The sequence below is a fragment of the Mustela putorius genome, unplaced genomic scaffold, assembly GCF_011764305.1.
Source record: "Mustela putorius furo isolate JIRA1106 unplaced genomic scaffold, ASM1176430v1.1 tig00000407_pilon_pilon_pilon, whole genome shotgun sequence".
Taxonomy (NCBI): domain Eukaryota; kingdom Metazoa; phylum Chordata; class Mammalia; order Carnivora; family Mustelidae; genus Mustela; species Mustela putorius.
Window position 1 is genome coordinate 6,713,118 of NW_025421373.1, and position 25,849 is coordinate 6,738,966.

The window sequence follows — 25,849 nt, forward strand, 5'->3', positions numbered from 1 at the left end:
TAGAATAATGTTAAATACATTTGGATGGTGGCGACAAGTCGCTGACCAGTAACAGGTGTGAGGGAGAAAAGGGAAAACACAGAGAGCAGCTAGCTAAGTCACTGAGAAGCCACGTACTCGATGAAGCGTGTGGGACTTTCAGCTTCGGAGAGGGATGACAGAAATACCACCAAGATTCCTCACGGGGCTCAACTTCCTACTAAAACTGCCACGATCCCTCAAACTGCCTTTAGAGCTCAGACCGTGTAAGGAGAGGTCAGAATAACACAGTAAGATCACACTGCTGCTGAAAAGCCAGCACCCAAGAAAAATCATCAAATGCCACTAATGCCACACTATCAAATGTGAGCCCCTGCCTCAAATGCCACTAAAGAATTATAACAAAACTTTATTCATCCACAACACAGTTTGGAGAGCAACCTCATCTACTTTGAGGCCTGCAGAAAATCATGAAGACAAAAGGATTTCGGAGCAGTAAACACAGATGTGTCCAAGCCTGTGCATGGCCATCAAAGCCCTCCTCAGTCTGTCAGGCTCAGCCTTCACTTCAACTGCAGGCTTTCACCGTAATGACAGTAACAACCAACTAACACTTACTAAGCTGCTACTATGTGCCAAGTAAGTGGTCTTCCTTAATATCTCATTAATCTGCACTACTCTAGCAGTGGTATTGTCTCCATTTTAAAATGAAGAAAATGAGGCTTAAAGAGGTTCTGGAACTTTCCTTTTATAGGAAATAAATCACTAATCCAGGGTACAGTCCAATCCCTGACGAGTTCCAGAAGTCACATTCTTCCCTGCTAAGTATCAGTTCTAACAAATACGGTCTCTGGTTTCCTACTACAAAAGGGAAAATGGCTGTGATACCCACTGCCTGTAGTAGGAAACCAGTCTCTTATTACAAAACTGATTAGGACAAATTAGGAGACTTCCCTTAGGAGAACTGTACTTCACTGTACAAGGGTCTGCCACATCCAGGACAAAAGCATGTGAAAACCAAAGTCAGCCAACACTCCTGAGAATCTGCTGAGAGGCTGAAAAGCAGCCTGGTTTTCATTCCACTGATTCTTAAAAAGTAAATTCTCTAGTTTCTTACCAAGTTCACATTTAAATTGCACATATTCACAAAAGTGTGACAGACCTAAGGCACCTCAGGAAAGGCAGAAAAGGGGCCCTACCAGAAAGCGATTGACCTTGAAAAGAGTGGGGGGCTCTGGAGGGGGATTCGGCAATGAAGCTCTCATAAGCCAGAATGTTTCCAGATGCCAAAATGCTTCACATCAACCCTTCACTGTTTATTAGGGCTTTGAGTCAAAAACTGATTGTTATTCTCAGTTTTTGTTTAATTTCATCCAGCCAGAAGGGCAAATTCCAAGAGCCAACGTCCCTAAAGGTTCCAAAACAATTTCTTTCAATCACATTTGGCACCAAAGTGCGAAAAAGACACACCAGAGACACTTTATTTCCTGCAAGTCGCTCTACTGCTCTCAAATGGGTATTTAATACACTTGTTTTCTCTGCTAAAATAGAAAATCTGAGGGGGCAAATGTATTTGCACCCACATATTAGGTGGGAATCTATGAGCATCTTAGGGTGAAATCTACCTTTTTTTAACAGCAGAAAGCTGTCTTTTTAATACAGCATAATACTAATAAATTTTGTTTCCCCCCTTGTTTCTCCAAACTTCTCTCAGTGTAGGCACTAACATCAGAAAGAATACAGAAATGGGGCCACAGATCAAATCCAGCTCTGCTCTACAGACATGACCTTGGGAGTGTCATTTCGCCTGGCTGAGCTTTCACTTGCTCCTATGGAAATGGAAACAATACTATCTAATATGAGGCTTGAAGGAAAATGTATGCAAACGCCTGGCACACTTGTTCAGGAAATGGGAGTTATCACTGTTGGTCATAACAGTATCTGTGCTTCTTGACTGCTTTCATTCTCTTGTCCTTTCTTCTGAGTAAATAAAGAATTCACTCTAGGGGCGCCTGGGTGGCTCAGTGGGTTAAGCCGCTGCCTTCGGCTCAGGTCATGATCTCAGGGTCCTGGGATCAAGTCCCGCATCGGGCTCTCTGCTCAGCAGGGAGCCTGCTTCCCCCTCTCTCTCTGCCTGCCTCTCCATCTACTTGTGATTTCTCTCTGTCAAATAAATAAAATCTTAAAAAAAAAAAAAAAAAAAAGAATTCACTCTAGAATTAGAGTTACAATTATTCAAGATTCTGTCACAAGAGTAAGAAAAATTTCTACTTCTCTCTCAGTCCTATTTCCCACATTAAACTAAATTGAATCTACTCTGAATTCTTTTCTGTGGATCAGAAGCTCCTGCAGTTAGTGACACCCAAGGTGGCCATAATTCCGTAAGACAGAGTATACAGGAATATCTGAAGCAAAAGAAAAAGAAATGGCATTTTTCACTTAATAGGATTTGTTTTGGGGTGCCTGGGTGGCTCAGTCGTTAGGCACCTGCCTTCAGCTCAGGTCATGATCTCAACGTCCTGGGCTCCCTGCTCTCGGTGGGAAGCCTGCTTCTCCCTCTCCCACTCCCCCTGCTTGTGTTCCTCTCTCGCTGTCTCTGTCAAATAAAAATAAAATCTTAAAAAAAAAAAAAAGAATTTGTTTCTAGAAGCCCACAATGAGTTAGAAATGGTCATTTTGTGTTTTATCTCCTGCAACACAAAATACTTTGAACCCACTGCAAGACCCAGAGAGTAGACTAATGGCTTCTTTAAGAGAACACCATATTTGGGGCGCCTGGGTGGCTCAGTGGGTTAAGCCTCTGCTTAGGTCATGATCTCAGGGTCCTTGGATCGAGCCCTGCATCAGGCTCTCTGCTCAGCAGGGAGCCTGCTTTCCCCTCTCTCTCTGCCTCTCTGCCTACTTGTGGTCTCTGTCTGTCAAATAAATAAATAAAATCTTAAAAAAAAAAGAGAGAGAACACTGCATTTGAGGAAGGGACTGCTCCAATAAGCTGTACGAAAAGTAAAGCTTTCTCCATAGCTGACTTTTTTTTTTTAAGATTTTATTATATTTTACTTGACACAGAGAGAGAGAGATCACAAGTAGGAAGAGAGGCAGGCAGAGAGAGAGGGGGAAGCAGTCTCCCTGCCAAGCAGAGAGCCCGATGCAGGGCTCAATCCCAGGACCCCGAGATCATGACTTGAGCCGAAGGTAGAGGCCCAACCCACTGAACCACCCAGGCACCACACCATAGTTGATTCTCTTGAGAGTAAGTTGTTTAAAGTTGGTATCAAATTGAGAATAAAAACCTATGTAAGTTCTTAAGCAGTATAATTTAAGGAGCTACCTGTAGGCAACCATCACTAGTATCTAACCTTTCTCTGGTTAATAGTTCAAAATAATTATAAATTATACACTATCCAATTCTTACAAAAACTCAGAAAAAAATAAGTACCATGATCACTACCATCAAATAGCCATTCCCAAAACAAAATAGAAAACAGTCCTAAGAAGAGAAATAGCTGAAGGGACTCCAATAAGTCATTGTATACAAAGAAAATCATTAAAAAAACTAAAAAACCAAAAAAAAAAAAACTTACCCAGGTGTCTGGCTGGTTCAGCTAGAAGAACATGGGACTTTTGATCTCAGGGTCATGGATTCTAACCCCAAACTGGGTGTAAAGATTACTAAAAAAGTAAATAAATAAACTTTAAAATCCTCCCCTCAAAAAACTTAATTTTTTTCTTTTAATTTGGGAAGCTATCTGTTTGGGTGGTGGGGAGGAGTCAGAAAAGGCAGCATGGAGTCTCATTGGCTATGTCCTGTGTCCTCACTCCTATATTTTTTTTTTAATTTATTTGACAGATCACAAGTAGGGGAAGAGGCAGGCAGAGAGAAAGGAGAAAGCAGGCTCCCTGCTGAGCAGAGAGCCTGATGGAGGGGTTGATCCCAGGACCCTGGGATCACAACCTGAGCCAAAGGCAGAGGCTTTAACCCACTGAGCTACCCAGGCGCCCCCTCACTCCTGTATTTTACAACAGCTTTTTTTCCTAAGATTTTAGTTGTCTGAGAGAGAGAAAGCGAGAGCGCACAACAGGAGTGGGGAGAGTAGAGGAAAGGGAGATGCAGACTCCCCACTGAGCAGGGAGCCCAACATGGGGTTCAATCCCAAGACCCTGGGATCATGACCTGAGCAAAAGACAGATGCTTTTTTTTCTTTTTTTTTAAAAACTATTTTATTTATTTATTTATTTGAGACAGAGAGAGAGAGCACACAAGCAGGGAGAGTTGGCTGAAGGAAAAGCAGGCTCTCCCTGCTGAGCAGGGAGCCTGACATGGGGCTCAATCCCAGGACCCTGGGATCATGACCCGTGCCAAAGGCAGACACTTAACCAACTGAGCCACTCAGGCACCCCTACAACAGCTTTCTGAACTACGCAGAAAAACAAAGGACTGACAAACATGGAGTTAATATCTCAATGTGTCCGAGAAAGAGAAAGAGTTGTAACATCCGTTGCTTGTTGATTGTGGGAGAATGAGCACAGTTAAATGAAAGCGAGGGGAAGCAGTTACCAACAAGGGTACAGGGGCACCCACGTCTGGAAGCGCCGAGTCTGAACATGGATCTCGGAGTGGGTTAGAGGACAGGATCAAATTCGCACATGGACACCCCACTCCCGCTCATGCTGCATTCTGAGTGTGTGTAAGCTATTGTCTTCATGGGAAAATCTATTGGATGAGTGACTAAAGGCTATCCGACCTGATATTTACAATTGGATAAGTAAATACAATCTCTTCCCTATCAACACTACGATTAGTAAATCATGACTCAGGAGTCACTTGTGGACTACAGAAATCACAAATGTCCACTCTGTAAATGCCAAAGAGGACAGTTACAAAGACCAGTCCTTAGGGAGACTGAGAGGTGAATAATGATAAATATATTATTTTGGTGGGGGGAGGCACAGAGGGGGCAGGGGCAGAGAGACTCAGGCAGGCTCCATGCGCAGGGCTCAATCTCACAACCCTGAGATCACGACCTGAGCTGAAATCAAAAACCTTAGCCTACTGAGCCACCCAGCCGCAGGGTGTAAGTATTTCTTGAGTTGTTTGTGTCAGGCATTGTTTTACGGGTTTGATACTTATTAACTTCTTTAATCCTTATGGCAAGCCTTTGAAGTGGCGTTTTTAGGCCCACTATTATCTCCATTTTGCAGATGAAGACACCCGACCAGGATGGCTAGTATGTGTGGAGGTGAAGTCCAACCTCGTAGCTGTCTTGGTCCGTGTCCTTAGAGGATGCCACATGGCCCCTTACATGGAAGGAAGGAAAAATGGGACAAAATGATCAGTGAATATATCTGCTAGACCCACCCGAAACCAAGTCAAACCAAGAATCATAGGAAGTCCCCAGGGAAAACCGCAAAGTGTGCTGCAGACAGGGAACAAGAGGCCAAAGGGAAAAAAACAAAAACTGAAAACACCTCCGGCCAGGAGCAAGAGCTGGCCACACAGAGAAGTGCTCTGCCTGGGGCTTCTTCAACTCCTCCCGAGCTCTTGTGACTACCTCTTGTGACTTGTTCTCCTGGGTCCCCTGAGGCAGAAGTCTCTGAGCTGTCACCCCAACAAACCCTTGAGGGTTCAGTGGGAATCTTCCGATGCACAACACTCCAGGAAAGGCTCCAGCCATGATGAATACTGCTATGTACTGCCTTGCCAAGTCCATGCTTCCCTTGAAGAACACGTAGTCTGGAGGCCAACCTAACAGTCTCTTTACACCTCCCTCCTCTGTCAGCCTCAAGATCCCACCTACCACCAAACTGCATCAGTATCACGGGTTCAATGTTTCTAGAATCCATGTTCCTCCCTTATCTCCACCAGTATCACCTTGTTCAAGCTGCCATCTCCCACTTGGAGGTGGTCTTGCCAGCCAGTCTACTTGCATCCGCCCACTTTCTAATCCGTTCTCCACCCTAAAGAAGCAGCGAGCCTGTCAGAGCACAGTTTGTTTGCATTATTGGCGGGATGAAGATGGTGCCCTGATGCGGCCTATGAGGCCCTGTGCAGCCTGGCCCTTACCCACCTGGTCACTCTGCCTGCCTACCATTCTCCTCCTCAGTCTGCGTGTTGGCCACACTGGCCTTCTTTCAGCCTCCCATACCTGCTCCTTCCCATCCTGAGGTGTTTCCACAGGATGCTCCTTCTACAGAATGCTTCTCCCCTTCTCTGCCCTGTGAATCTAAGTATTCATCAGCTCTCAGGACAAGGGCCATTTCTGTTACTGGGTTCTCACAGCCCCCCGTCTCTCTCTTCCTCGGAGCCCTTGCCATAGTTAAATTTCACATTTGTTATGTAATTATTTAACTCTACCTCCCCACCAATCTAAACTCCTTGAGGACACATCTTTGTTTTGTTTTGTTTTTTTGCTCACCAAATATCCCCAGAACCCCCCCACACAAACCTTTCACATGCAACATATTCAAAAGATTTCCTTGACTAATTTAATTAGTAATGACCAAGAAGTGAGAGGTTTTAAAATCACTTGAGCAGGGACCAGAGAAACATATGGCTTCAGATACAGTATCTGTCTAGGCTTGCGCCGTTACTATGGATGGCATCACCAAATGCTCTCATCATATGGTAAAGTACTGGAGAAAGAGTGCATTCCATTCAAGCCTGTCATGTGTGTGGCATTAATCCAGAAAGAGCAGAAATCGTGAAGGCTGTCCAGTTAGAACTGCAGGAGCGCAACAGCCGAAGATGGGGCTGGCGTCATCCCAGGATCCTACAGCCAATTCAACTCACACGGAGTGACAGCTGCCTCTGTGCTTTCTTTTTTTTTTTTTTCTTAAATATTTTATTTATTTACTTGACAGAGAGATCACAAGTAGGCAGAGAGGCAGGCAGAGGGGGAGTGGGGAAGCAGGTTCCCTGCCGAGCAGAGAGCCCAATGCGGGGCTTGATCCCAGGACCCTGAGATCATGACCTGAGCTGAAGGCAGAGGCTTATCCCACTGAGCCACCCAGGCGCCCGCCTCTATGCTTTCTTAAATTGCCCCCTGGTTTCAGAGGGGGGCCTGGACTTCCTCTTGACCCTGTACTCCTTCGGTCCCCCCATCCTTCAACTCTTGACACTCCCTACCCAGCTGCCTAACCAGCAAATGGGACCAATCTTACTTCCAGAGCAATGAAACATGGGATCAAAGTCCTTACTGACCCCAATTAACTATCTTGGTTCAATGTGTAGGGGGAAAAAGGTAGAAAAGCATGGCTCTTTAATAATCACACAAAACTGGGGCGCCTGGGGCTCAGTGGGTTAAGGCCTCTGCCTTCGGCTCAGGTCATGATCCCAGGGTCCTGGGATTGAGCCCCACATCGGGCTCTCTGCTCCGCGGGGAGCCTCCTTCCTCTTCTCTCTCTCTGCCTGTCTCTCTGCCTACTTGTCATCTCTGTCTGTCAAATCAATAAAATCTTAAAAAAGTAATAATAATAATCACACAAAACTGATTCACCTAGTTACACTGACAGACTTTTCCTGAACTCTGCAAGATCTCTGAGAATGAACTCATTTGAAAATGCTGCAAATTTTCAACAAATGTGGCAGTTAAAAATGGACCAAATGCTTTGTGCAGCACCTCTTGCTACTCCCTCTGAGCGTGGACATTTTGTGCCATGACGGCACAGAAGAATGCACGGACGGCTGCCAGCAGTCTCCGCGTGTCCACATTTTCAAAACTAGGGTATCCCAGTGGCCTGAATTCAGTTAGAACAGTGTCTGAACAGAAATGGAGAACAGTTCTGCCACGGTGCTAGGACAGGAGTTGGGGGTTTTTTGTTGTTGTTAATTTCTTATTCCATCATTTACCCCAATGATTTGGGTATTCCTTTTGTTTTAATTTTAAAAGACGTTAAGGGCATGAATAACAAGTCTTCCAGTTTCCAGACATTCCACCCCACAGATCAAAAATTGCTGCATCTTGGGCGCCTGGGTGGCTCAGTGGGTTAAGCCACTGCCTTCGGCTCAGGTCATGATCTCAGGGTCCTGGGATGGAGTCCCTCATCGGGCTCTCTGCTCAGCGGGGAGCCTGCTTCCTCCTCTCTCTCTCTGCCTGCCTCTCTGCCTACTTGTGATCTCTCTCTGTCAAATAAATAAATAAATAATCTTAAAAAAAAAAAAAATTGCTGCATCTGTTCCTTTTCCCACTGCGAATATCAACCTTCCCCAGGAGGGGCAGCTGACCATCCCCCCCACCCAACATCACCCCCACCCCAGGAGCCAGAAGCACTCCTATGCTGGCAACGTACGCCAGATAAGACTGAGAACTGCCACCCATTCTTCAGCAAGTGTATGGCCCCAAGGAGACACACCTACCAGAATCCATATCACACAGCAGGCCTGGCATTAACAAATTGTCACTGTGATCCCTTCTCCGAACTAGATTTCTGAGGAGGGGCCCAAATCACAGGGCTCTAATGAGCCCGAGGGGCAAAACCTGGGAGTCAACACTTGGGCGGGATCTGGGTTACTCTGAGCAGCAAGGTGACCCATCTCTAATATGCACCAATTCACTTCAACAAAAAGCTCCTGAACATCCTAATGCCAAGTGCATAGGATTTAAAGATAAATAAGTGACTTCTGCCCTCCCTAACTTCAGACAAATAAAAAGTAATCATTGGAACACTGGGCAAACGGTGCCATAAATACTAGAGGTGGACAGAAGATCGTACAAAGAATGCACCAGCTCCTGCAGTCCTCACGACTCTGTTAGCGGCTATCAGCGTTCTCATGTCACAGATGAGGAACCCAAGCTGGCCAAGGTTAAGTGAGGTGGGACTGGAGCCTCAGTCGGCCTGATCAGAATCGTGTTCCTCACTACAGTCCAACTGCCTCTGCCGGCTGGCCACAGCCATCTCCAGGACTCTGCCTCCCGGCCTTCCACAGACTCTTCCACGGACTGAGCTGTCACTTCTTTCGCTGTATTCCAGCACCACGAATCCAGGAGAGAACCCACGGCCTCGGTCTTCCCAGAGCAGCAGGCGCGGAGCACAGCACAAGCTGTAACAGAGCCGTGTGCGAGCGGCTGCGTTTGGAGAAGGACAGGCGACAGGCTGATGGGAGCAGAGCAGGGGCATCCAGCCACATTCGGACGGGGTCAGAGAGACTGCTACTCTCAGGAAGTGTCATTTATCCTGAGCCCTGGAAATCAGCAGAAATGAGTTCTAGGCCAAATAACCACTCTCCGGCTGCTCTTCCGCAAGTCTCCTTTCGGACAGGGTCCTCCTCCCTCCTCACAGGACCTGTGTTCCCTCGTAAGCTCGCCCACCCACGGCACTTCCAGCAACAGAGAGGATGAGCCCCAGTGACTCGCTACTCCAGGTCCCTCTTCAGCGCTCCAGGCCTGGACACCCCAACAGCCGCCTGGCCACCTGCACTGGAATGTTCCTAACATCCCCCAAATTCACATTTCAAAATCAGCTCATCACTTCCCCGCTCTCCCCCAGCCTGTCCATCTTCCTCGGGGCTCTGATTCGATGGTCAGTCGCATCAGCTGACACCCAGGAGTCCTTCCTTCCTTCCTTTTTTAAAAAAGGGGTTTATTTAAATTCCAGTTAGTGAACATGCAGTGTAATAGTAGTGTCAGGTGTACAATACAGTGGTTCTACACTTCCATACAACGCGCACTGTTCACCACAAGTGCCCTCCTTTGTCCCCATCACCCATTTCACCCGCACGCCTCGCTTCACCCAGGAGTCATTCTTTTTTTTCCCAGGAGTCCTAACTACTCCCTGGCCCTCCTATCCTGTCTGCTCGGCTTTATCGATCGCTCCAGAACCCGTCCACATCGGCCCATCCCCGCTGCCGCTCTTACTTTCAGCCACCATCAGCTCTCACCTTGCACACTGCCGTGACCACAGCCACCCTGCCGCCATCTAGCCCCCAGGGCGGCCACGGGCCGGTCAATGCATTATCTACCCGAAGTTCAAGACCCCTGTGAAGCTCTCTCTGGTCCACCCTCCCTCCAGTAGCGCAACAATCTTTTACCTTGTCTGCCTCCCCAACCAGCGACACAAACTGGAGGCTGAGGCCACACCTAAGTGTATTTTTTTTAAATTTTACTTTTGTATTTAAATTTAGTTAATTAACATATAGTGTATTATTAGCTTCAGAGGTAGAGTTCAATGATTCATCAGCTGTGTACAACACCCAGTGCTCATCACATCACCTAGCCCATCACCCAGCTACCCCATCCCCCACCTCCCCTCCAGCAACCCTCAGGTTCTTATGATTGAGTCTCTTATGTTTTGTCTCCCTCTCTGATCTCGTCCTGTTTCACTTTTCCCCTCCCTTCCCTTTATGCTCCTCAGTTTTGTACTTTTTACCCTCGGATAGTAAACCGTCAATAAAAGTGTACTGAAAGAATATGTACACAAAAACATACAAAGACACAAATAATCCTTGATCCTGGTAATATTCTTTAATCCTAAGCATAGTTCTTGACAGATTTTTTTAATAAACAGCTCTATTAAAAATCACTACCAGGGGACCTGAGTGGCTCAGTTGTTAAGCGTCTGCCTTCGGCTCAGGTCATGATCCCAGGGTCCTGGGATCAAGCCCCGCATCAGGCTCCCTGCTCAATGGGAAGCCTGCTTCTCCCTCTCCCACTCCCTCTGTGTGTTCTCTCTCTCACTCTCTCTCTCACCTGCCAAAAAAAAAAAAAAAAATTAAAATCACTACCTGAGTACATGACTAGTGCCAAGGATTACTGAACCCTTATCACACATCTCACGGGCTTTGTGAAATGCATTCTAGCCCCATCAGTGGGGCTGGCACATGTTCAAAGCCAGACTTTACTTTTTTTTTTTTTAAGATTTTATTGATTTGACAGAGAGAGACACAGTGAGAGAGGGAACATAAGCAGGGGGAGTGGGAGGGGAAGAAGCAGGCTTCCTGCTGAGCAAGGAAGGCCGATGCGGGGCTCGATCCGAGGACTCTGGGATCATGACCTGAGCAGAAGGCAGATGCTTAATGACTGAGCCACCCAGGCGCCCCTCAAAGCCAGACTTTAAATATGAAGCCTCGTCACTGAAGACAGAGACTAGAAGCTAAATCAATCTACCCCCAGTCCAGTTCTAGGGAGCTAGAAACCAAGACAGGATTTGTTTCCCGGAGCTAATTCCTAGGACTGCTGGCCCGCTCCTGGCCAGAGGGCTCACTCCCTTCAGAGCCAGCCTGACTAGCAGGCTCATTGCCCTCTGAAACCAAGACCAGGTAACAGCTTTCCCGTTAACCACAGCTCCACTCCACTAACTATACCCTGTCTTTAGCGTACAAACAACAATTACCCTGGCCAGAAAACAGAAGCCAGGGAAGCAGACATGCAGTAAGAGGCGACCTGACAATCTGTCTGGACTCCAAGCAACAGACCACAGACTGAGCCGTTCCGGTATCTGGTCTTTGAGGACTCTGCTATTTACTCATCATGCAAATCAGTTCTCAGCCTCAGTAAGTGTTCATGGCATACGGCTAGCTGGGAACTCTCAAAGACATTTCAGACTAATCATCTATTATCCATGTGACGCCTGGGTGGCTCAGCCGGTGAAGCGTCTGCCTTTGACTTTGGTCGGGATCTCAGGGTTCTGGGATCAAGCCCAGTGTGGGACACCCAGCTCAACAGGAGACTGCTTCTCCCCCTGCTTGTGTTCTCTCGCTTCTACACCCTCTCAAATAAATAATAACATATTTAAAAAAAAAAAAAGCACATCTATTATCAAAATACAGATCTAACTTAAGCACAAAAATATATAATTTACTGGAGATTTTAGTACATCCACTTTCATATGCCCTATATAATTTATCTTGGTAATGATCCTATAAAGTATTCTCATCCCCACTTTACAGATAAGGCCACTAAAGCTCCAAGAGGGTAAATCATGTGCCAGGGCTCATATAGCTAAACAGGTGATGAAGCCAGGACTTTTTCTCAGGAGTTCCAACACCTGAGAAAGTTTAAAACACAAGTTTAGTACTTCTGGGTTTTACTCCATTTTTGTAAAAGTTGTACTAAGACCTAATTCAGGGGCGCCTGGCAGGCTTAGTCAGTAAAGCCCTGGACTCTTGATCTCAGGGCTGTGAGCTCAAAGCTCCACATTGGGCATAGAACTTACTTTAAAAAACAAACAAACAAAAACACAAAGATAAATTCATACACCCTACAGGTCACCTACTTAAAGTGCACAATTCAGGGTGCCTGGGTGGCTCAGTCGGTTAATCATCTATCTTCGGTTCAGGTTCCCAGTACTCTGGGATCAAGCCCCACACTGGGATCCCTGCTTAGGAGGGAGCCTGCTTCCCTTTCTCCCTCTGCCATTCCCTCTGCTTGTGCTCTCTGGCTCTATTCCTCTGTCAAATAAATAAATAAAATCTTTAAAAACTAAAGTGCACAGGGCGCCTGGGTGGGTCAGTGGGTTAAGCCGCTGCCTTCGGCTCAAGTCATGATCTCAGGGTCCTGGGATCGAGTCCCACATCGGGCTCTCCGCTCAGCAGGGAGCCTGCTTCCCTCTCTCTCTCTGCCTGCCTCTACATCTACTTGTGATTTCTCTCTGTCAAATAAATAAATAAAAATCTTTTAAATAAAATAAAATAAAGTGCACAATTCAATGGTGTTTAGTATATTCAGAGTTGTACTATAGTTGTACAACAACTATAAACACAACCAATTTTAGAGTATTTTCATCACACCTAAAAGAAACATGGTACTCATCAGCATAGTACCATTAGCACTCTCCCTGATGCCAACCCTCCAACCCCACTCCTAGCCCTAGGTAACTACCGATCTTAAACTTTTTTCCTGGGGCGTATGGGTGGCTCAGTCATTGGGCATCTGCCTTCGGCTCAGGTCATGATCCCAGGCAATGCCCATGAGCCCCACATCAGGACGCCTGTTCAGCAGGGAGCCTGCTTCTCCCTCCCCCACTCCTCCTGCTTGTCTGTCAAATAAATGAATAAAATCTAAAAACAAAACTTTTTCCCTATTACAAAATAATATCATCAAGTACCCTTTCAATTCTAACAAGTGTTCAGGACAGGGAAACAGGAAATAGCCTCTATTAGTGCATTACCCTAAGAACTGAGAAATACTCATGTGCCCATTCTAAATCCTTTCTTGCATATTTAGACTTCTTTTTTTCCCCTTACCTCAGATTTTTTAAAAAGGAAGAAAGTAACTGCTCACTAAGGCTCAAATTAAATCCCTCAGTCTAGTATGACAGTTCCTCATTCACTGAATGGGAGTGAAAGTATTACTCATTCATGCTTTTCTTTTTTTTTTAATTAACAAATAATGTATTGTTTGCCCCAGGGGTACAGATCTGTGAATCATCAGGCTTACACATTTCACAGCACTCACCATAGCACATACTCTCCCCAATGTCCATAACCCAACCATTCCGTTCCTACCCCTAATCCCCAGCAGTAGCTGGTGGGAGCATCATTCTGAGGCTCTTTTTTTATTTCTGCTGGAGAGTGATTTGGATGGCTGAGGTGCAGAGCTGTGGTCGGCCGTGAGTGTGGTTGCTGGTCTTTATGCCCCAGCAGTCATCTGTTAAAGTGATTCCTGTCAAGAAGCATGAATGACTCTTAATCTCAAGAATCATCTCAAGTGAATCTCAAATGAATAAATAAAATATTTAAAAAAAAAGATTTATTTGAGGGAGAGGGAGGGCATGTGCAAGGGTGGGGGTGGGGAGTGGGCAGAGGGAGAGAGAATCTCAAGCAGACTCCACGCTGAGTGCAGAGCCTGCCGCGGTGCTCCACTCGGGACTCAACCCAACCACCCAGAGATCATGACCAGCACCGCAACCAACAGTCCAACACAACCGACTGTGCCACCCAGCGTCCCTTTGTGCAAACAGGTTTGAAAGCACTTGCCTAAGCCAACTGTATGAATCAGAAAATGAGCCAAAGAGCTAAAGGGGGCTCCCTCAAAGTCACACAGAAATGAGCAGAGCACTGGCCTCCCAAATGCAAGCTAACACTCTTTCAACAAAGCAGAAGAAAAAAGGAATCTGCAGTGAGTCTGGAAAAGGTGTTAACATTTGGGGAGGAGGCAGGTGGACAGGAGGACTCTTAAATAGGAAAATGACACATGAAGGCTGCACCCAGCAGGAGCCTGGCTGAGGTGTGCAGGGTGACTCGGGTAGAGGGAGAGACCAGCTGAGCAGCTGTAGTCTACGGTTCCTAGCACACGAGATGCTAGCAGGGCGGGTAGAATGAATAGAAATACAGACAGACAAGCAAAAAGGCCACTCACAAGGGAACCCCGGAAACTGTTTGGAGTACAACTGGCTGGCCGGGGAAAGAAGGGGTCGCTGGCAGCAGCGGGGAAGGCTAATTTTGAAAGAAAAAAGCCACGGGATCCCTGGGTGGCTCAGTTGGTTAAGCGTCTGCCTTCGGTTCAGGTTTGGGATGGAGCCTGGCATCAGGCTCCTTGCTCAGCCAGGAGCCTGCTTCTCCCTCTGCCTGTTACTCCCTCTACATGTGGACTCTATCTCTCCCTCTCGAACACATAAATGAAATCTTAAAAATAGATAAATAAAAAGAAGAAAGCCGAACTGGAATGATGGGAGCCTCCTGTGACAATAAAGCCCAGGACATAATATGCTGCCCAAACCCCAGGTTGTCCTGGACATCCCCAAGACAAGAGAAAACATTATAAGAAGAGGACAGAGTAGGAATCCATGGAAGAGCTCACTGAAAAAGAAAGCTGTGCAGGAGGGGAGGCCCTCTGGGTGGACCAAGAAAGGCACCCGCTGCAGGTAGGACACAGTCCTGCAAAAAGGCCAGCACCCCTGGCTCTGGACACAAGCCTCTGAGAATGCAAGGGAAGAACAATGCTACGGGGGCGCCTCGGTGGCTCAGTGGGTTAAAGCCTCTGCCTTCGGCTCAGGTCATGATCCCAGGGTCCTGGGATCGAGCCCCGTATCAGTCTCTCTGCTCCGCAGGGAACCTGCTTCTTCCTCTCTGTCTGCCTGCCTCTCTGCCTACTTGGATCTCTGTCAAATAAATAAATAAAATCTTTTAAAAAATGATTAAAAAAAAAAAAAGAACAATGCTACAGGGGAATGGAGGAAATCTTGCCACTATGGGGACCTGCACTGGTGGCCCAAACAACATGCAAACACACACACTGTGGCAGCTTCTGGGGTAAAGAGTAGTAACAACCACAGTTCACGCTTAATGAGCGTTTGCTACATGTTGGGTACTGTGTTAATAACTTTCTGTGGATTGCCTCAATTAAGACTAACAACAAGAGCCCCTGGGAGCCTCAGTCGGTTAAGTGTCTGCCTTCAGCTCAGCTCATGTTCCTGGGGTCCCAAGATGGAGACCTGCACTGGGCTCCCTGCTTATCGGGGAGCCCTGTTTCTCCCTCTCCCTGCTGCTCCCCTTGCTTGTGCTCTGTCAAATAAATAAATAAAATCTTTAAAAAAAAAAGACAACAATCTTAAAAAGGAACTAAATACTACTATTTTTTTTTTTTTTTTGCCATTTCATAGATGAGGAAACCGAGGCTCAGAAAAGGCAAATACCCAGACCAAATCCACACAGCAAGCAGCAGGGCTCTAATTCCAAAGCCGTGCTCCTAACAAGCACATGGCGTTGCAAGTAAAGAGGGCAGCACTGGAATGTGTGCGAGTGCTAGAGAAGGTAGCAGGTGGCAACTGCGGGGCTGTCCAAATCTCATCATTTCAGTTAACTGATGTGACGAACAGCAGCTGCAAAAACACATGGCCTTGCCTTCTGTGCACCACCCGCCCCCCTCCAACTGCTACATAAATACTAGGTCAGCTGAATAGCCAGTGAGGAGCTCAAAGCTTCGGAGCAGGAGCTTCTCCAGGGCCCCAGAGCAGGAGGAACCAGGGGCAAAGGAGAAGATGCCCGCAGCCTCACAAAGGGCCAGACTGACTTGACGGTAAAGGAGCAATCACAGCAGAAAACAATCCTGCGTGTCCAAGCAGCAGCCCTTGGATTCCTCTGTTCAGGACTCAGCTCCAACGCACCCCCAGCATGCCTTACGTAAGGTATGAGACAGATGCTCCGACCACCTGGTCCCGACATGCTGTGCGCCTCTCGCTGGCGCTCCTGCCTGCCCACTGCAACACCCCCTCCTCCCCACACTAGCACCCCCTCTCACACTGCCCTTTCCGAGTCCTCCACAGCCTTCAGATGAGGCCGGATGCTACCGCGGGTTTCGCAGAGGCCTTCTGTGCGCTCCTCCTCCGTAACCAGGCAGCACCCACCTCTGGGCACTAGGGCCCTCTGCAGACCTGCTGTCTCTCCCACAGGGTAGGAGCCTCCTGAGAGCACAGACTGTTTTTCTGCATTCCTAATTCCGACACAGAGCAAATGGTAGCTCCACAATCAGTAATTCTCCCAATTCAAGTTCATACTACTACTGACTGCATCTAGCTGTTGCTGCGGATCCCCTGGTGACTGGTCCTGAGCTGCGCAGACACGGGTATTTCTTCCCATGTTCAAAATAGGCCTGCCGGGAGGACAGTCATCCCCTGGTACAGGGGAAGGAGAAACTATGAGATGTAAATATCACACTGGGGAGTAGATCTCAAGAGATTAAAGCAAAACAGGAATTACAGCCAAAAACCGGGCTCACTCCCTTTAAGGTATCCTCAGGAATTTTAGAACTCTCTTATCGAGAAAAGCAAAAAGCCCAGCAGCTCAGGACCATTGTCTGAAACAGGGGGTGGCAATCTGTCAAAGGGAAAGGTAGACTGGGGTGTCTGCCTGGCTCAGTTGGTACAGCACGCAACTCTGAATCTGGGGGCTCTGAGTGGGAGCTCCATACTGGCTGTAGCGATTACTTAAAAATAAAATCTTAGGGGTGCCTGGGTGGCAATTTGATTTTACTTACTCATATCTTAAGTAAATCATTGAGCAGACATGCTAAATGGACAAAATTTGGCCTACGCACCCGGGTGGCTCAGTTGGTTAAGCGGCTGCCTTCGGCTTGGGTCATGATTCCAGGGTCCTGGGATCAAGCCACACATCAGGCTCCCTGTCAGCAGAGAGCCTGCTTCTCTCTCTCCCCCTCTCCCTGCTGTTCTGCTTACTTGTGCTCTCTCTCTCTCTAGCTCTCTGTCAAATAAACAAATAAAATACATTAAAAAAAAAAAAAAAGAAAGAAAGAAATGAGGGGCAATTGGGGCACCTAACTGGCTCAGTCAGGAGAGCCAGAACTCTTATCTTAGGGCTGCGCGTTCAAGCCCCATGTTGGGGACAGAGGTTACTTAAAAGGAAAAAAAAAAAAAAAAAAAAGGAAATGAAGGAAGAGGGAAAACGGGTCCACAGAATGAAACTAGCAAAATGTCAAAGGCCAAATATTAACAATGAAAAAAGTCAACAAGTAAGTGCTCTCATTAGGTTGGAATTTTAAGTATAATCAAATCATTCTCAAATGTATAAAGGAACAAAGAAAAGAGGAAAAGAAACTTTTAGAGATAGTGAAAAATACTCTAAGAAAGAGTTACCACACAGTGAACTTTCCAGTCATGATACCATGGCAACAACCCCAACAACTAAATATATCACTTTCATTGGTACCTTGGCTGGGAAAGATTTCTGTATTCTAAGATTAATGATTAAGCACTTTCTGAAGCCATCCAAATGGCCCTGACCCACAACTTCTGAACAATCACAGTAGCCCACATCTACTGAAGCCCAACCATGCGCCGAATACTCTAAGGATTCGCATAATCACATTTAATGTGCACACCAGTTCATACCTACGTATCAGATGGTATTATTCTTCTCATTTTCCAGGAAGAAATACAACCAAGGCTTAAAGGACTGCCCTCAGTCCTTTTTGCTCTCCTGGAGTTTGCTCTCCCTTGAGTTGCACCCTGGAGGCAAGTAGAGGACACTATGGAAAGGAGGAGGCCCTGTGGTCCTTCCAGCTCTTGGGCAGCTTCACTCCTTTTCAGAGCCCCTCTCCATTTTTACCTCCCCTCCTCATTCTCCCAAAGCAACAGAAGATGAGAGATTATAAGAATTATTCCACGAGTGCCTGGGTGGCTCACTCGCTAAGCAGCTGCCTTTGGCTCAGGTCATTATCCCAGGGTCCTGGGATGGAGCCTGGCGTCCAACTCCCTGCTCAGTGGGAAGCCTGCTTCTCCCTCTCCCTGCTTGTGTTCCCTCTCTCGCTGTCTCTCTGTCAAATAAAGAAATAAAATCTTTAAAAAAAAAAAAGAATTATAGTTCAATGCTACCTCCCAACCTCTCTCAAGAGGTTTATTTTATTTTTTATTTTTTAAGATTTTACTTATTTGACAGAAAGAGAGAGAGAGAGAGCACAAGTAGGCAGAGTGGCAGGCAGAGGGAGAAGAGAAACGGGCTGCACGGCCTGGGATCATGACCTGAGCAGAAGGCAGATGCCCAGCCAACTGAGCCATCCAAGAACCCCTCAAGAGGTTTATTTTAAATGATTCATTAAACTGCAAACCCAGTGTTTGGGTCAGAAGTCACAAGCGTAACGCAGGAGACACTAAGGGTGGTTTCCTGCTAGGAAAACAACTCAAGGTGCACGCTCTACCGGGAGGGGTCGGCAGTACTACCTTCAAAGCTGACAACCACATTCAGGTTACACATCTTCACAGATATTATGCTTGAAACCATAAGGTACACCCACGGACAAAGCAAGAACATACTAAACAGTGTAACTAACTGCTTTGGTTAAGGTAGCATAACTGACGGTGACTTTATTTTTCTAACTTCTGATGTTTAAAACTTTGCTATATTGTCTTTTTTTAATATTGTCTTTATCATAAAAATAAATATACATCTTTTAAGGTGATCAAAATGAAGCTTTGGGGGCACCTGGGTGGCAGAGCCAGGTGGGCATCCAACTGCTGGTTTCAGCTTGGGCTGGGATCTTGGGGTAGTGGGATCCAGCCCCACATCAGGCTCCACACTCAGCAAGGAGTCGGCTTGGGTTTTTCTCTCTCCCTCTGCCCCTCCCTGCCTACGCAGGCACATGTGCTCTCTCTCTAAAATAAATAAATTAAGAAAGAAAAAAAAAAAAGCTTTGGTTGGAGCACCTGGGTTGCTCAGCTGGTTAAGCAACCCACTCAATTTTGGCTCAGGTCATGATCTCAGGGTCATGAGATCAAGCTGCACCATGCATGGAGCCTGCTTGGGATTCTCTCTCTCTCTGCCCCTCACCCTCACCCCCACCCCAAACATAAGGAAAATTAAAAAAAAAAAAAAATTAAAAGCTTTAGCCTCTGAAAAATCAAATTCTCACTAAGGAACACTGTCACAAAAGATAGTTTAATGTGGAAGTCTTCCAAGAATATCAAACATCCTGTTAAAGATGTTCCGAGAAAAATCTAGAACTTTAAATTTTAAGTATGGGTTGTCCTCAGCCTAAGCTATTGATGGCAGCCCTGGTTTTAACATCAGAGGGAAGTAGGGTGCAGAAGAGCATCGGGTTCTAAGACCGAGGGTGCCTGTATGGCAGCTGCTTGATCAGACTGCAGGAAGTGTCTCTTGACATAGCCTCATGACATCTTCTGATGCTCCATCTGCAGAAGTTGAGTAGTACTGGAGAGGATCCAGGGAGATGCCGCAGGAAGCACATGCAGGAGAGAAAAAGAGGAAGCTTTGGAGAGATCATCAGGCTAAAGCCACAGCTAAGAAAGTGATCATTTTAGGAAGAACTTTTGATGTCCCTTTTTTTCTTTTTTTGATGTCCTTTAAATCGCTGTCAGTGACCTCTGAGCTCCAGGAGAAAACTCTTCCATCAGAAAAATTAGTTTGGAGTGGAAAAAAGTTAGAGTCTTTAAAAAAGTGATGGATCTAGAGTTTGCTTTTAAAGGCATTTTTTATTGCTAGGTCTGAGCAAAGAAGTCTGTTTTAGGACAAAGCAACGCCTTCTAGTCACGGATCCATCTAAGTCATCAAAGTCAGTGATCCAACATAGTAGTGTTCCACCAAAAAACAATCTCAATCATTTCATCTGCTCTGTAGCTCCAGCATCTAGAATAGTGCCTGGTACCAGCAGGTGCTAAGTAAATATCTGCTGAATGAATTAGCTGTATCTCCAAGGGGCCCTGTATTCGCTCACAGTCACCTGCTGGAGAAGCTAACAGGAACCAAGAAGGAAACTGCCACTAGAGACCATGAATGAGAAAGCACTTTAGTGTGTAAATGCCAGTCAGGACTACAGGCATGTTTCACTAATATTAGTTTCACTAATATTACCGCATTCATAAGTTCAAGGAGAGAAGAACAGCCCTGGAGTGAGACTGTGCGAGTTTAAATTCTGGCACCACCTCTTGTCAGCTGTGACCCCGAGCAAGGTACTACACTGGGTCTCTCCACATCTAAACACACAAAAGGAAGTAACAGTATCCACTGCATATGAGAGTTGAAAGGATGAAATGAGATAACACAGTTCCTGGGACACAGAAGTGCCTAATAAATATTAGTAATTATTCACTGTATTATTTTGATATAAACCCCCAGCTATTATCTCTTGGAAAAACACAAGATCATAGATCAGTTCACTTCTCTCCATGAAAAGATAGGGCCATAAATGAAGATTAGGCAATCAAATACATTCTTTTCCCTGAGGGATAAATGAAAAGAAAAAATAAGTTCTTAAATCTGGATTTTGTTTTTTTACCCTTCCTCAATCTTTGTTTCTTTTTTTTTTTTTTTAAGATTTTATTTATTGATTGATCGAGACACAAAAAGAGAGGGAACACAAGCAGGGGGAGAGGGAGAAGCAGGCTTCCCGCAGAGCAGGGAGTCCGATGTGGGGCTCAACCCCAGAATCCTGGGATCAGGTCCTGAGCTGAAGACAGACATTCAACAACTGAATCACCCAGGCACCCCAACAATCTTCGTTTCTTTTCTTGCTTTTTCTTCTCACATATACAAAGAATCCATTTCCCAAGCTCCTGTGGGCCTGTCTGAGCCACAGGCAGTGCTAGCTCCGGAGACAGTTCTTATCTCTGGACTGCAATACTCCTGTGGCGCTGGGTAGGACACTTAACCTTGCAGGGCCTCATTTCCATATCTGTATTACAGTGGAAGAGTACAGTGGTGAAGTAGATTATCTTTAAATTTTCTCCCAAATCTAAAAATCTACAAATAGGGGATGCGCTGGCTCAGTTGGTAAAACATGCAACTCTTGACCTCGAGCTTGAGCCCCATGATAAGTGATGATAAATAAACTTAAAAAAAATCACAGAGCATCTGGGTGGCTCAGCCAGTTAAGCGTCTGACTCTTGATTTCAGCTCAGATCATGATCTCAGGGTCAGGAGATCAAGCCCCAGGTCGGGCTCCACACTGGGTGTGCCGCCTGCTTGAGACTCTCTCTCCCTCTGCCCATCCCCCAACCCTCTCACGTGCATGCACACATTCTCTCTCTCAAAATAAATAAAACCCTTAAAAAAAAAAATCACACTGCTTTCTTTGGTTCTTTGTGCCACCTAATGTCTCCCCATCACAGTGGGTGTTTCTGTTGTGGAAAACAGATATAAGTTAAAATGAAATTATAGGCTAACAACAGATATGGAAAGACATTTACAATACAAATTTCTGCTGAAAAGGCAGATTACAAAATAATATGATTTGCAGTATTAAACCTATTTTACAAAAACATATGCATACACCTACACACATATCTGACAGGGTATACTCTGAGTTACTTACAATTTTTCTTTAAAAAATTCTTTGAAAATCTATATTTTCTTATTTTTCTACAATGAACACTTACAGCTTCTGAAATAATAATTCAAACAAGTGTTTTATTTAGCAAGAAAAATGGATCTGTCTTCCAAACTCTAATCTAATGCCTCCCTGAAGGGGAGCTCAGCACCTAGCGTCCCCTTGCATAGACGCACAATGTCCTTTGCACTGCTTGTCTGGGACTAAGCTGGGATGGTGATGCTGAGATGTTTCTAGAGGTAGTCAGAGATGGCTGGTACCACCAAGAAAGACCCAGCTCTCTCCCTCCCATTCACCTCGATTTCCAGAGCCATTGGCTTCCACCTTACAAGCTCTACTGATTTGTAACCCTCTGGTCAGAGTTCAGAAAACATGTCCAAAGGCCCTAAACTACAGTTCAGGATTTTAATGTGCACATTCACAGACACAGGATCAATGACAGATGTCAATCCTCTCTAATCACAGAGGAAAAATAAGTCATTGTCTTTAAAAACATCCTCTTCAACTACTTTACCCAGTAAAGCCCTACTGTTTCTAACACAAAGTGCTGACTCTTGACAGACTCTGGTGTACTTAAAACCACTGTTGAGCCTTCCAAGATCTGATCAGCCAAGAACAAGCTGATCACCAGGCACAGGTATCACTGTATCGTAAGGTGTGAAGACTGTTCTGGCAGCTCAGTGATGTACCAGCAGAAAGGCACCCGAGAAACCTTCGATTTTCCGGCTAACAAAAGCAAACCACATGCAGAGAAGTGACAAGAAGACATACACCAAACGCAGTAAAGATGAAAGCAGTATGAAGGAAAGGAGTAGAAACATGACAGTCCAGAGAAGTGTTCTGAGGAACTCCTCCTACTGAGTGAGCCAAGAAGTTGTCAGACTCCGTATTCTCAGAGGTATAAGCTACACCTCAAAGGTGTTCACGTGGAAGTTTCCAAAGGCTATACATTTAAAAACAAACTGCTTTCTCACCCCGCTCATACCCTTATCTTTTAAGAACTATAAGCAATTTAGGTCAGAGCCCGTCCCTCAGTTCAAAATATTTTTAGAGACAGATTACAACAAAGAAATATAGTGCCTACACAGCACTATTTCATTGCAAGAAAACAAAACTGCCAACTATAAGGATGCGAAAAATGTGACCCTTTTGAGACTGAACCGCTCCCCTTCCCTAATTATCCCTCAAAGGAAATGTATCAGGCACTGTGGGCAAAGAGGAAAAACATGCCTAATTACAACATGTGCACTTGGTGGATGAAAAATTTGAACATTCTTGAACTCTGGCCACATTTCAGAAGACTTTCCATTTGTAGTTTAATCTCCCTGAACAGGAAAGGTTAAAGATCAGTTGTACTTCAGCAAGGGCTCAATCAAAAAAGACACAAAGAGACACCGACATTACTAACCCACAAGACAAGGGAAGCCTGTTGAAAATTCAAGATGACCCTGCCTCCTTATCAAGGATCTAAGGAGGAAGTGGTTTTTATTTTCAAATTAGGACTAAAAATAAAACCCATTACAAGAGTATTCTCAACTAGTGAAAACACACACATTGTGAACTTGAAGATGCGTGTATGAAGGCTTCAAGCCTCAGGTGGTCTTACAGAAACAGTCCCTGATCAAGACTGGGAAGGCAGCTGAAGACATGAGTTCGACAGTGCTCCTGCACATTGCTGCTTAAACTACTGGGGAGAGGAGCCGGAAAAACCTTCAGGAATCCAAAATAAGAATGCACCTCATTAGGCATCTGGATTGGGAACTATTGCTCAAGAAGTCCTCACAATGGCCTACAAGCTCTAACCTCTCCTACCTGGTTTCTGACGACTCTTGCCCTCACCTACTAGGCTTCTTCCTTCATGTTCTTCCAACACTCCAGACTTCCCTCCACCAGCACTACTCTTTCCTCAGACCCCAAACATCCTTCAAGTCTGCTCAAGCGCCACTGTGCCAAGGAGGAAAATGGTGCCTTTCCTTTTCTCCTGATAGTTAGCACCTTCTAATATAACCATGTCATTTACTTGTGTTTATTTTACTTATTGTCTACTCCCTTCTCCCTCAAATACGCGCCAGGGGAGCAGGGATCTCTTGTTTTGTTCACTGATGTATATCCCAAGGGTTCAGAACAATGTAGGAGCTCAAAAAAATATTTTATGAATGAATGAACTTGACCGTAAAACCCCAGGAGGAAGGCAAGAGGCGGTGAAATGAAAGGGGGAAGAAATGACAGAGGGGAATTCACAAGGGAGAGAGCCGCACTGCTTGCTGACAGGAGGCGGGAGGCCGTACACGGTATCCCGCCAGCGGCATCAAACGGCCCCTTTACAAGCACGCAGCTGAGACAGGCGAGCTCCGAAGACTGAACTGAGAAATTCCAAGGGCAGGGCAGACCCACCCAGGCGGCGGGCTCTGGGCAGGTCCCCACCGGGGCCCGGAGCACGCAGCCCTTCCGCTCCCGCGGTGCCCGGGACCCCAGCTCCACGACAAGGCAGGCAGGGGCGGCCCGGGCCGCCAGCACCTACCCGGCTTGGGCCCCTTCATCTGGCCGCCGGCGACGGGGCCCGACTCTCGGGCACCTGCCTGCCCGCGCCGGAGGTCCCCATCTCAGCCCGCGCGAGATCCCAACGCGCCCCCCGAGGGCTTCACCCCGCCCGGCTTCCTTCCCGCACACGCACAGGAAGCGCCCGCGGCCCTCCCCGCAGCGGGGAGGGGGCTCCCGGCGCCCCTCGCCCCGGCAGCTCCAGCCCGACGCCCCGCCCGCGCGGCGCCCCCTCACCTCAGGGCGCACGTACGACACGAAAGAGGGCTTGGGCGCCTTGGTGCCGCCGCCACCGCCGACTACCCCTTTCCCCAGCATACCGCCGCCCTAAGAAGCAGCGACGCGAGGGAGCAGAGGCGGCCGCTCGGGATCCGCAGCGGCGGCGGCCACCAGCACTGGCGGCTGGGGCTCCGCCCATCCCCAGGGCCGCTGCGGCCGCGGCGACGCCCGCATCCGGCTCCGCCGCTGACACCGCTCGCCCCGCCCACTCCGCGCGCGGGCCCAGGGAGTCGGGAGCCCGTGGCCTGAGGCCACGCCCCCTCCGCTCGCGGCCGGCATCCGACGGGCAGAGATTCGTCTTCGGGGATAGGCTCCGCTCCGGCAAAGCCCGCCTCGTGCGTCCTCTGATTGGGCAGAAGGCGCTGCCGGCCTAGCCCCGCGCCAAGCTACTTCTTGAATGAACCTGGAGAGATGTTTCCTCTGGCCAATCCAGAGAGTGTTTTTTCCGGACTCTCCGGCGATTGGAGAGCAAGAATGTCGCTGTCGTCCAACGATCCTACGGTCACCAAGTTGTGAGGTTCCCTGCTTGTGTGGTTCTCTTCCCTTGCTTACCTTTTTGGTTTAAAACTTTTTTTTTTTTTAAGATTTTATTTATTTATTTGACAGACAGATCACGAGTAGGCAGAGAGAGAGAGAGAGAGGAGGAAGCAGGCTCCCTGCTGAGCAGAGAGCCCGATGCGGGACTCGATCCCAGGACCCGATGCGGGACTCGATCCCAGGACCCTGAGATCACGACCCGAGCCGAAGGCAGCGGCCTAACCCACTGAGCCACCCAGGCGCCCTGGTTTAAAACTTTGAAAAGTGTGGTGTATTGGAACCCGCTGTATGAGTTCCAGATCCACACTGATGACCTCCAGGTTTATTACTTTAAATGTAGGCAAAGATGAGACCAATCATTGTTAACAGACGCTTAGGAATAAGTTTGAATGATCATAAAAGGCCTGTCGACCTCATTTTCCCGCTGTTTTTTCGTCTCTTTGTGTTATAACAGAATAGCAAAAGCCCTTAAGAGACTTACTTTATCCACTTTCTTGAGTTACTGATAAAATCCTCATTTTTAGCGAAAGTTGCAAAGAAAATTCATTTTAATTTCACATTTGGTGCCAAGCATTGTGTTAGACACAAGTGAGTCAGACAGGACCCGCTCTCAAGAAAGTGAGTCTAGTGGTAAAGACGGATAAATACATGCAGTTCATTTTTTCGGTGTTAGGCACTGCGACTAATGCTTTCTACCCTCTTCATCTCCATGAGCGTCTTTCCCAAAACCCTCCACATAAACCTACAATCTAAGTGAAAATGAATGTGCTAACTTTTGCGAACAGTTT

The 25,849-nt window shown here is 46.8% G+C and overlaps 1 protein-coding gene across 2 annotated transcripts in view; it reads right to left on the reverse strand.

The window, feature by feature from the left end:
• The window catches only part of MTMR12 (myotubularin related protein 12), a 72,312-nt gene extending 47,578 nt beyond the window's left edge, over window positions 1-24,734 (reverse strand). For both annotated transcript variants that reach the window (XR_006606587.1, XM_045079448.1), the window contains exon 1: window positions 24,483-24,734. Coding sequence is in view for 1 of the 2 variants with exons in the window: in XM_045079448.1 (XP_044935383.1) it covers window positions 24,483-24,563 (81 nt within the window). In the remaining variant the exon portion in view is untranslated. The remainder of the gene's footprint in view (window positions 1-24,482) is intronic.
• Between the last annotated feature and the right edge of the window lie 1,115 nt (window positions 24,735-25,849).